The sequence below is a fragment of the Varanus komodoensis genome, unplaced genomic scaffold (assembly GCF_004798865.1).
Source record: "Varanus komodoensis strain SLA01 unplaced genomic scaffold, ASM479886v1 scaffold113, whole genome shotgun sequence".
Lineage (NCBI taxonomy): Eukaryota > Metazoa > Chordata > Lepidosauria > Squamata > Varanidae > Varanus > Varanus komodoensis.
In genome coordinates this window covers 164,088-175,801 of record NW_025335325.1, presented here as the reverse complement: position 1 = coordinate 175,801, position 11,714 = coordinate 164,088, and the positions used below count along the sequence as shown (strand labels likewise).

The 11,714-nt window shown below is 53.9% G+C and overlaps 1 protein-coding gene across 1 annotated transcript; it reads left to right on the top strand.

Annotated features, from left to right (window-relative positions):
* Positions 1–2,947: 2,947 nt before the first annotated feature.
* Positions 2,948–7,024, top strand: TIMM13 (translocase of inner mitochondrial membrane 13). The gene is made up of 3 exons (XM_044421019.1): positions 2,948–3,105; positions 4,327–4,395; positions 6,791–7,024. The coding sequence occupies exons 1-3, from the start codon at positions 2,992–2,994 to the stop codon at positions 6,887–6,889; spliced, it is 282 nt and encodes a 93-aa protein (XP_044276954.1). The 5' UTR covers positions 2,948–2,991; the 3' UTR covers positions 6,890–7,024.
* Positions 7,025–11,714: the final 4,690 nt, after the last annotated feature.

Below are 11,714 nucleotides of genomic sequence, written 5' to 3'. Positions count from 1 at the left end.
TAATAATAATAATAATAATAATAATAATAATAATAATAATAATAATTTTGGCGAGTCTGACCTTCACCCATGCCATGCAGAAGCACCCTGGATCAGGTGCGTCTGGGACTCTGAGTGTTGCTGCGGGTTTTTTCTCGAAACAGCTGTCACAGTGGGGAGGAGAGAGGGGCAACCCCCCCCCAAATTTCCCAGAAGGCAAAGTGGTGCCACTAGAAAAGCTAGCAGAGCCAGCTGGATCCAGGTCAGACTAGATGGCCTGGGAGGCCCCTTCTCACCCACTCTGTTTCTGTGTTTCTGAAAGCGAAAAACAGCAGCACCTGGAATACCATGTCCAGTTCTGGGCACAAGATTGAAGAAAGACGCAGGTAAATTAGGAAGGGTCGAGCGGAGGGCAACAAAAATGATCCACGCTGCCATGTGAGGAGAGACGAGAAGAACTGGGCCTGTTCAGCCTTGAGAAGAGAAGGCTGAGGGGGCTCATGAGACCCCTCTAGAAGGACCTCAGAGGCTGTCCCACAGAGAAGGTCAAGATCTTTTCTCGCTGATGCCAGAGCGGAGCTCATGGAATCATAATTTCAAGTTGCGATGACCCAGATTCAGGCTGGACAACAGGAAAAGCTTCCTCACGGTCAGAGAAATACAACAGTGGGACCAGCTGCCTGGAGAGGTGGTGGGAGCTCCCACACTGGGGACATTCAAGGAGAAACTGGACAGCCCTCGGAGTGGGATGGTGTAATGTGGTGTCCTGCAACAGCAGGGGGTGGACTGGATGGCCTTCACGGCCCCTTCCCACTCCACTATTCCATGATCCTGGGGGATTGGACTCGATGGCCTTCATGGCCCCTTCCCACTCCACTATTCCATGATCCTGGGGGATTGGACTCGATGGCCTTCATGGCCCCTTCCCACTCCACTATTCCATGATCCCGGGGGATTGGACTCGATGGCCTTCACGGCCCCTTCCCACTCCACTATTCCATGATCCTATAAGTCTATGAACTGACACACTGCAGCAGAAAAGGCTAATGCGCTTTAAAAGCAAAGGTAAGAAAATCCACACCTGTCTGTTTCCACATGCTCAGGAGCTGCTCCCTTTTCTAGCCTATTTCTTTTAAATCAGGAGCTGTGCTGCCCGGCATGCCTCTTGTACCCCCGGCATAGCCAGGTGCTCAGCCCAGACGGTTTCCAATTTCCAGATGGTCCCTTGGGTGCTGCAGGGTAATGAACATTGGCTCAGAGTCACGGTCCCAGCTTTTATAGAAGCGCCCAAGGCTCCCACAGAACATGGGAAGCTTCCTGCTGAATAACCGCGCGGAAGCTTACATTGGAAATTGGTCTGGAACACAGTTTCTCATCAATGCGCACGCAGCTCCTGCCACCCTAGGGAGGAAACTGTTAATAAGGACCTTTAATACAATATATACAAAAAAATACAATATCGCTCCCGTTTCCCCAAAAATAAGACCTAACCGGAAAATAAGCCCTAGCATGATTTTTCAGGATGCCTAGAGAGCTTTGGCTATGGGCAGTATAAAATGTAATAATAATAATAATAATAATAATAATAATAATAATAAGCCCTATCCCAAAAATAAGCCCCAGTTAAAATAATCAGCCAGACGGACGCATTTAGGGTGTCCCTTGCCACCCACTATGGACGTGTTGAATTATAAATTGATGATATGAATATAGAATTAAATAGAAAGATCATCAGCCAGACACATCCATTTAGGACGACCCTTGCGACCCACCGTGGACGGTTTGAATTATAAAAGAAAAATATCAATAAAGAATTAAATAGAAAGATCGTCGGCCAGACAGACGCTTTTAGGACGTCCGTTGCAACAATTTGGAGTTCGGAAAGTTATGATGATGTTATTATTATTATTTTATTATGATGATGATGTTCCAGAAGATGACATGACTGTCTTTGAATCAATGTAGCTTTTTGTCCAGGAATACACGTAATTGTTGTCCATGAAAAAATAAGACATCACCTGAACATATTCCCTAATGTGTCTTTTGGAGCAAAAATTCATCTAAGGGCCGTTCGCATTTTCAGGGAAATACGGTACCGCTACCGCGTCTTTAATAGGAAATCCCAGTGCAAATCTCACAGGGGGGCACCTTGATTGGGAGCAACCCGCGTGCTGCACGAGAACCCCCAACTTTGCACACCCTGGCGGGGCCTTTAGGTTTGGGGGGGAAAGCTGAATGGTCACCCCCCGGCCGGAAATAAGTGCTCCTCGGGCTCCGAGCCCCAATGCGCGGCGGGGCGAGGGGCCACTTTCTCAGCCGGCCTCGCTGCTGAGCGCCCTCCTCGGGAAGGGGGAGGCGCCGCTTTTGTCTGCACGAAAACGTGCGGGCTATTTTCAGAGCCCTTCGCAGCGGGAGGGTGCCGCTGCCGCTCCGCTGGGAAAAATAAGGTCCGCGGTCGTGGGGAGGGGGCATAGGGGAGACCCCCCCCAACAAATCGGAAACTGACACTGAAACTGAAACGACCCTTTGGACCGCCCTTGAACTTTGGGTAGGGAACAACAGGATGTTGGGTTCTCCCCCCCCCACCCCCCCCACGTCCTCCTGCTGCTACATGCTGGGGCCGGCGGGGGGGGGAGCGAGGACTCACGCCAACCCTGCACGGTAGGGCAGAGGGTTTATTCCTTCGCATCCTGGCCCCCCCCCCCCCCCCCCCCATTGCAATGTATTACCGCCCCTCCCATCATTGCTCTTCCACGCGTCTCACCATTCCGCGCCTAGCCAGAAATGCACTACGCCAGAGTCATTACCTACGGGATGCTGCCGCGCTGGGGGGTGGCGGTCCTACTCCTGCGGCCGGCCCCCGCCATGGAGGGGGGCTCCGTCGCGGCGGCGTCCGCGCCGCGCCGGACGTAGCGGGACGTGCGTCCTCCCCCAGCTGCCTCACCTCTAGGCGGGAGAGGCGCAGCGAGGCGGAAGTCACGTGGCGAGCGGCAGGCGGGCGGCGGCGGCGGCATGGCGTCCTCCGCGCCGGGCGACTTCGGCTCGGGCGCGCGGCTGGACCCGGGCGCGCTCATGGAGCAGGTCAAGGTGCAGATCGCCGTGGCCAACGCGCAGGAGCTGCTGCAGGTCAGGCCCGGGGCGGCTGGCGGGGCCGAAGAGACGCGGGCGGGATCGCATGGCGGGGGGGGGGGCGCCCCCGGAGGCTCCCCGCCGCGGCGTGCTTGGGCAGGGGGCGCCTCCTTGGCGATCTGCGGGGAAGCCCGCCTGCGGCCTCCATGGCCCTCTCTGAACTGGGGGGACTGGAGATGCTGGGCTTTCGCCGCCCCCTCCCCGCACCTCGGCCGGTTGCTGTTGGGAGGGACTCAGACCGGCCTGATGTGTTGAAAACCGTCCCGACACGTCTAAGTTTGGGACGGTATAGAAAAGTTTTGGATAAAGTAATACTTCAGTACAGTAACCCATTGATGGCTTCATAATTCATAAATCAATATATTCATGAATCAATACATTCATGCATTCATAAATCAATATATTAGTAGGATATTAATGAATTAATTGGCCAGGTGGGCTCTTCTGCTCATTGGGAGTCACAGCGGAAGGTCACCCGCATTATGCTAGAGGAAGCACGGTGCAGCCCGGAATGGGGGTGGGGAGGGAGGAGAAGGCTGAGGGAGTATCTTTTGCATTACTGGGGCTTGGGGGCCCTTGGCTTCCGTTTCTGGCTGAGAAAGGCACATCGGGGCCTTTGGCTGCCAGCTGTTGGAAGCCGTGTGTTGGAATTTAAGCTGGAAAGTCCTGGGAAGGCATAGCAGAAGAACATTGCACATGGTAGGCGTGTAGTGAGTGGAGCCAGCTGGAGCTGGGGTCAGACTAGATGACCTGGGAGGCCCCTGCTGCCTCACTCTGTTTCTGTGTTTCTCTGAGCACAGCCTGTTAGAGCCAGGGTCAGACTAGATGACCTGGGAGGCCCCTTCTGCCTCACTCTGTTTCTGTGTTTCTCTGAGCACAGCCTGTTAGAGCCAGGGTCAGACTAGATGACCTGGGAGGCCCCTTCTGCCTCACTCTGTTTCTGCGTTTCTGCACTCACAGGTTCTTAGGTCTGATCCTGAGAGCATCTTGAGCAGGGCTGGGGAAGACTTCTGGCTGTGAGCATGGAGACGCAATGTTCAAGCTGACTCAGTAGAAGGATACAAATCTTTTAAATTGGCCATTTATTCTGAATCTTTAGCTTTCAAGGTGCTAACATTGCATGTACTTGGGATGCTGTGAACTGTGAAGCAGAAGAGGGACTTTTCTTCCTTCCTCCCTTCTGGGCTTCTGTGTCTGACTCTCCTTTATCTCTTGCAGAGAATGACAGACAAATGTTTCCGGAAGTGTATTGGGAAACCTGGCAGCACCCTTGATAACTCTGAGCAGGTGAGGCTATCCAGAATGGTGTCATGGAATCATATCATCGTAGAATGAAAGAATTGGAAGGGTCCGTGAAGGCCATCAGGTCCAACCCCTTAGATCAGTGATGGCGAACCTTTTAGAGACCGAGTACCCAAACTGCAACCCAGAACCCTCTCATTTATCACAAAGTGCCAACGCTGCAATAAAACCTGGATACTGAGGATTTAGTTTGGGAAAAAAACAACTCATAAATTACCATCTTTTGTCTTAAAAGAACACAGTATGAGAGAGAAGGAGCCATGTTCATGTTCAGCGCTCCCAAGCTGGGGGATTTGGGTTTGCTTGCGCCCGGGTGCACGCATGCCCTCCCTCCTCACCGGAGGGGCAGAATGCGGGGAGAGAGCCTAAACTAAAGGTGGGATGAGACCATCGCTGATCCCTTCCACACTTCTGTTGTGATCTACCTCAAGACCCCCCCATGGTGCTGCCAAGCCTTGGCGAGTGAGGTCGGGTGGGGAGGGGGGTCCCACCACATACCCACTTCTCTTGCCGCGCAGCAGTTCCAGCCTCCACTTCTCCTCGTTTTGGCCTCCCTCTCCAGCAAGCGCCATATTGGTCCCCGGTGCCCCCTTTCTCCTCGCTTCGGCTGCTGCTGCTGTTGCTCCACCTCCTCAACCCCATCGCTCGCTCCCTTCGCCCAGCTTCTCCCCCGCCCCACCCGTGGCCAGCGGCTCCGGAGCCCGGCCCGGGAGCAAGCACGCAGCTGCCTGCCTGCACCGGCAGCTACTGAGTTGGCGGGGGCCCCCCACTGCGCTAGGAGGGCGGCTTGGGAGGAGGCAGGAGGAGGAAACCGCCGCCAGGACTTGACACGTCCGCTCACTGCTCCCTTCCTGGCGCGCCCGCCTGCCTTTTGAGCCTGCCTCTGGCCACCTCTTGGACACCACCTCTTATCATGAGTCGTGGATAATGAGTGACATCACCTGGTGCCATTACACTTTCCTCCTCCTGGTGCGTGGCTGCTGGGGCGATGCTGGAGTGACTTGGCTCGCATGCCAACAGAGAGAGCTGTGCGTGCCCGCTGTGGCACGTGTGCCGTAGGTTCGTCACCACTGGCCTAGATCATAGAATCATGGAATAGTGGAGTGGGGAGGGGCCATGAAGGCCATCGAGTCCACCCCCCTGCCATTGCGGGACACCATGTTACACCCTCCCACTCAGAGGGCTGCCCAGTTTCTCCTTGAATGTCCCCAGTGTGGAGAGCCCACCACCTCTCCAGGGAGCTGGTCCTACTGTCCCATTGCTCTGACAGTGAGGAAGCTTTTCCTGGTGTCCAGCCTGAATCTGAGTTGTCGCAACTTGAATTGATTATTCTGTGTTCTTCACTGTGGCATCAGCAAGAAGAGATCTTGGCCTTCCTCTTTGTGACAGCCTTTGAGGTACTTATAGAGGGATACCATGTCCCCCTCAACCTTCTCTTCTCAAGGCTGAACTTGCCCAATTCCCTTAGTCTCACCTCACAGGGCAGTTTCCAAACTCTGGCTCACTTTTTTTGCCTCCCGCTGGACCCTTTCTAAGTTACCTGCATCTTTCTTCAATCTTGGTGCCCAGAACTGGACACAGGATTTGGGGTGAGGTCTGACTAATGCGGAGTACGGTGGAACTACTACTTCCTGTGATTTGGAAGTCATGCTTCTGTTAATACATCCCATAATAGCATTTGCCCTTTTGACAATTGCATCGCATTGCTGGCTCGTGTTTAGCCGATTGTCCACAATGACTCCACGTTCTTTTTCAGTTCTGTTGAGCCACGTATTCCCCATCTTGTATCAATGCCTTTGGTCTCTTTTTCCTCGGTGGAGGACTTGGCCCTTGTGCCTATTGAATCTCATTCTGTTGCTTTCAGCCCAGTGTTCAAGTTGATCAGCATCGCCCTGGATCTTCATTCTGTCTTCCAGGGTGTTTGCTCTCCCACACAGTTTTGCATCATCTGCAAATGTGATTCTCTTTCGCTTCCTCATCTCAGTCATTAATGAAGATGTTGAATAGCACCGGACCCAGGACTGAACCCTGTGGCACCCCACTAATTACCTCCATCCAATTTGAGAAGGTGCCACTGATGAGTCCTCTATATGTCCGATTCAGCACCCAATGTTGGGTCCACCTAAGAGGTTTTCCATCTAGTCCAGTCTTTGCTCATTTGCTTATCAGAATGTCGTATGGCACTCGGGTGAAAGCTTGGCTGAAGTCTAGGTGGATGACGTCCTTTTGAAAGTCACCTGTCTTTCCTGCCCATCCGTCTTTGAGTAGATGGCAGTGAAATCTAGATTCAGCCAGCCATTTTGGCCAGAAGAGTCCCAACGATGTCGTTCTGGGCTCGCTGAATGCCGCCGCTCCTCACGCACTCTTCTTGTCTTTTCAGAAGTGTATCGCCATGTGCATGGATCGCTACATGGATGCTTGGAACACAGTCTGGCGGGCCTACAATTCCCGGCTGCAGCAGGAGCGAGCCAACATGTGACCAGGACAGGCAGCTGGCAGAGTCTGGGAACAGACTTGGGGAAGGGATCCACTGAGGCCGCTCTGAGGAGGGCACCAGGGTATGGGTGGCACGGGATGGAAAAGGTCTGTGGAAGCAATTAAATGATACCCAGCAGTGTGGTCTCCTTCGTTTCCTTCTGCTTTGGCCCAAGGGATGCATAGGCCAAGGGGAGGATGACTTGAGGATTGATCCCTTCACAGCCAGACCTCTCCTGGTCACTAGCCAGACCTCTCCCGGAATCCTGCGTCCAGTTCTGGGCACCAGAATTGAAGAAGACGGAGGGAAATTAGGAAGGGTTCAGCGGAGGGCAACAAAAATGATCCAGGGTTTGGAAACGCTGACCTGTGAGGTGAGACTGAGAGAACTGGGCATGTTCAGTCTTGAGAAGACTTAGGGGGACATGAGATCCCTCTAGAAGGACCTCAATGGCTGTCCCAAATAGGAAGGTCAAGATTTCTTCTTGCTGACGCCAGAGTGTAGAACACAGAATAATCATTTCAAGTTGTGAAGTCCCAGATTCAGGCTGGTCGTCAGGAGAAGCTTCCTCACGGTCAGAGCAATAGGACAGTGGGGTCAGCTGCCCAGAGAGGTGGGGGGCTCTCCCACACTGGGGACATTCAAGGAGAAATTGGGCAGCCCTCTGAGTGGGATGGTGTAATGTGGTGTCCCGCAACAGCAGGGCTTGGACTCGATGGCCTTCATGGCCCTTTCCGAGTTGTCTATTCCATGATCCTGTGATCTAGGGCAGTGATGGCGAACCTTTGAGAGACCGAGTGCCCAAACTGCAACCCAAAACCCACTTTTTTTATCGCAAAGTGCTAGCACTGCAATAAACCCTGAATGCTGAGGTTTTAGTTGAGAAGAAACAACTCGCAGCCAGTCCAAGCAAATCCTTGGCAGTGCGCTGCCCGACCATGCAAAAGCTCAGATATGTCCTGGCTAATGAGTCGCAGCTCATGACATCATCGCCTGGCACCGTTACTCCTTTCCGAGCAAATGCTCTGCATGCCCACTGTGGTCCACGTGCCACAGATTCAGCACCACTGATCCAGGGGGTTGGACTCGATAGCCTTCATGACCAACTCTTCTATGATTTGCTTGTAGAAGGGCCCAAGCTTAATTTCTGGCAGTGTCTTCTGATCAGGACTTCCTGTCTAGTGCTGCTTTTGAGCGTAAATCAGGCTGGGGGACCCTGGGGGATCAGGTACAGCTGCTTGGAGACCCCCATTGACTACATCTGAAGCCAGACTGGAAGTCTGGTCTTCCCGCTTCCCTTATTTGGGCTGCAGACAGTGGGGAGGCCCAAAGGAATGACCTTCTTCCAGGTGTCTCCCCCCACCCAAGGCTCGCCTCACAGATTCGCCTGTCGGGGCACCTTCAGTCCACCTTTTTTTCCCCATCTGTCCCACCCGGAAACCTCAGTGGCAAACAGGAGAAGCAAGAGACCCACGGCCAGCCTGATCACCGGCTCCCCCACTCTCAGCAGGGAGGGGGTGGCAGGGAGGAAGAGGAGGAAGGAACAAGGCCAACTCGTTGCTGGAGGAGGGAGGGAGTCCCACCCAGGCTCTCCCTGGGGGAACTGCCACCAGTTGGACAGTGGCCAACAGAGAGGACAGAGCCTCGCAGGAGTTCCATATGCCTTTTGGGTTTGTGCCACCCACTGAAGCTGGCGAAGCGCTGAACGTGATCCATCTTTCGCTTCCGTTTCCCCAGGGAGCGGCTTCTCTAGTTTCAGAAATAAGGGACAGGAGGGCCTCTGAGATGAACGACTGGCTTAGGGTGCGGTGCCAGAAGGAACGCTTCGGGTTCCTCGACCACGGCACCCGGTTTCTTGCCAATGGACTTCTGGCAAGGGACGGGTTGCACCTCACGAGGACGGGGAAAAGGTCCTTTGGAGATGCTCTAGCAAGCTTGGTCCAGAAGACTTTAAACTGAGCCGTGGAGGGGGCGGGTGCAGGCCCCCCAGAAATGTGTCTGCACTGGACAAGTGTGGGGGGAGGATCAGGGCTCTGGGAGCAGGGCTTTAGAGGTACTGCAGGGACTGACAGGACTCCTACAGAGAGGGGCCAGATATCAGGGAAGATGGGAGGAAGGAGGAGGCTGGGGACTCCAAGGAAAGGAAGCGGTGGGAAGGAGATGAGGTGCATGTACACCAACGCCAGGAGCATGGGCAACAAGCAGGAAGAGCTGGAAGCTCTCCTGGGAATGGGAGGGTCTGACCTGCTGGGGATCACAGAAACCTGGTGGGATGAAAGGCAAGTCTGGAATGTGAACACAGAAGGGTATCACCCTTTTAGAAAGGACAGGAAGGGAAAGAGGGGTGGGGGGTGGCTTGATACGTCAGGGAAGGGATAGGATGCAGTGGGATAGAATGCAGCACAGATGGGGATTCGGCAGAGGCAGTCTGGGCGAAACTCAGGGGTTTTGACAGGGAAAGAGACCTGACAGTGGGGGTAGATTATCGCCCTCCAGGTCAACTTGAGACCCTGGACGATGGCCTGGCAGGCCAGATTCTAAGGCTATCTCGGGGGAGAGACACAGTCATTATGGGAGATCTCAGTCTCCCTGATATTACTTGGGAGACTCACTCGGCGGTGACAGCCAGGTCACGTCGCTTCCTAGAAGCTATTGAGGGAGGGTTTTTCACACAGGGTCCGAGAGGCAACAAGGGGGAGAAACATCCTTGACTTGGTCTTGACCAATAGGGAGGAGCTGATAGATGAAGTACAGATTAGGGGAGCTCTCTCACGCCCGTTGGCCTCCATTTTTGAGGCCTCGTGGAGAACGGGTGACGTTCCAGAGGGCTGGAGGGTGGCATCAGTGGTCCCAGTTTTCAAACAGGGCAGTAGAAGGGACATGGGGAATTACAGACCTGTTAGCCTTACGCCCATTGTAGGAAAAACAATGGAAAGGCTCATAATAGAGAGAGATCCAGTGATGCTGGATAGGGAAGGGAGGCTGGCGGCCACACAACACGGCTTCCCCAAAAACAGGTCCCGCCAGACAAACCTGGAGGAATTCTATGACAAGGTTTCGAGGTGGCTGGATGGAGGGGATGCAGTGGATGTGGTTTACCTGGATTTCAGCAAGGCCTCTGACAAAGTGCCCCGTGATATCCTGGTGGAGCAACTGAGGAGTTTTGGGGTACACCAAAGCACTGTCCGGTGGATCAGGGCATGGTTGACTGACCGAAAGCAGAGGGTAACCATTAGCGGGGAATCATCAGGATGGCAGCCAGTGACAAGCGGGGTCCCTCAGGGCTCTGTCCTGGGGCTGATCCTGTTTAATCTTTTCATTAATGACATGGAAGAAGGGGTGAACAGTCTGCTGATCAAATTCGCAGACAAATCTAAAACTGAGGAGCAGGTACTCCAGAGCCAGGTACTCCGAAAGGATCTGGACAGACTATGGAAGTGGGCAGGAGACAGCAGGATGGCGTTCAATGTGGGTAAGTCCCTGCTCAAGTTCGAGTCCCCGCTCAGCCATGGAGCCAACTGGGTGACTTTGGGCCAGTCACAGACTCTCAGCCCAACCTACCTCACAGGGTTGTTGTTGTGGGGACGAGATGGAGGAGCAGATGTAAGCTGCCTTGGGCCCTTTGTAGGAAAAAAGGCAGGATATAAATCGAATAAATAAATAAATAAATAAAGTGCAAGGTCTTGCACTTGGGGCACAGGAATGTGTGTCATAAGCACAGGTTAGGGGACAAGTGGCTGGAGAGCAGCACTTGTGAAAGGGACCTCGGGGTGCTGGTCGACTGCAGGCTGAACATGAGCCAGCCGTGTGATGCGGTGGCCAAGAGGGCGAACGCCACCCTTGGTTGCATAGCCAGAAGCGTGGCTTCTAGATCGAGAGGGGTATTGCTACCACTCTATATGACTCTGGTGCGCCCGCAACTGGAGTATTGTGCTCAGTTCTGGGCCCCTCATTACAGAAAGGATATAGCCAGGTTGGAGTCAGTGCAGCGCAGGGCGACAAGGTTGGTGGCCGGTTTGCAGGGGATGCCGTATGAGGCGAGACTGAGGGAACTGGGTCTCTTCAGCCTTGGGAGGAGGAGACTCGGGGGGACATGTTGGCGACATACAGGTATGTGAGGGGGTGTCACGCAGAGGTGGGTAGAGACCTGCTCTCCCCTGCAGAGGAGGGCAGGACGCGCTCCAAGGGAGCCAAGCTCAGGGAACCCAGGTCCAATTTGGATGTCAAGAAGTACTTCCTGACAGTCAGGACCCCGAGGGTGTGGAATGGGCTTCCACGAGAGGCCGTTGAGGTCCCATTGGTGCGGGTGTTCAAGGACAGGCTGGACGTCCACACGGTGGGCATGTCATGAGCGGAGCCGGCTGGTGCCAGAGGTCAGACTACATGGCCCGGGAGGCCCCTTCTGCCTTGCTCTGTTTCTATGTTTCTATGTCCTAGTTGAGGGGACCCAACGTTGGACAGCCTGGACAGTGACCTTGTCTGGCTTCAGTCCTCTGGAACCCCCACCTCATTTTATTTATTTATTAACAGCTTTGCTAGCCCATCCCCTACAGAACATCTCGGGATGGCTTACAATAAATAAATAGAAGAGAAAGGCAACCCCGCAACATCCAACCATAATATACTAAAGCTGCAAGTAAAAGCAATTAAACATTAAAATAATGGGAAAATAAAAAGGATAGAACGTCCACACCAGGTCAACCTCTCTGGGGAGCGGATTCTGTAGTCGGGATGTCACCACAGTGAAGGCCCTGCTCTGGGGAGTCACCCTCCTAATCTCTTGCAAGGATGACTCCCAGAGCAGGGCCTCTGCCTCAGGTCTCAAGGG

What these genes read in the sequence shown, in the direction of transcription:
- TIMM13 (XM_044421019.1), top strand. Translation starts at nt 2,992, where the DNA reads ATGGCGTCCTCCGCGCCGGGCGACTTCGGCTCGGGCGCGCGGCTGGAC. An exon ending in ACGCGCAGGAGCTGCTGCAG is followed by an intron (nt 3,106 to 4,326) that starts GTCAGGCCCGGG and finishes TATCTCTTGCAG; the next exon opens with AGAATGACAGACAAATGTTT. An exon ending in CCCTTGATAACTCTGAGCAG is followed by an intron (nt 4,396 to 6,790) that starts GTGAGGCTATCC and finishes TTGTCTTTTCAG; the next exon opens with AAGTGTATCGCCATGTGCAT.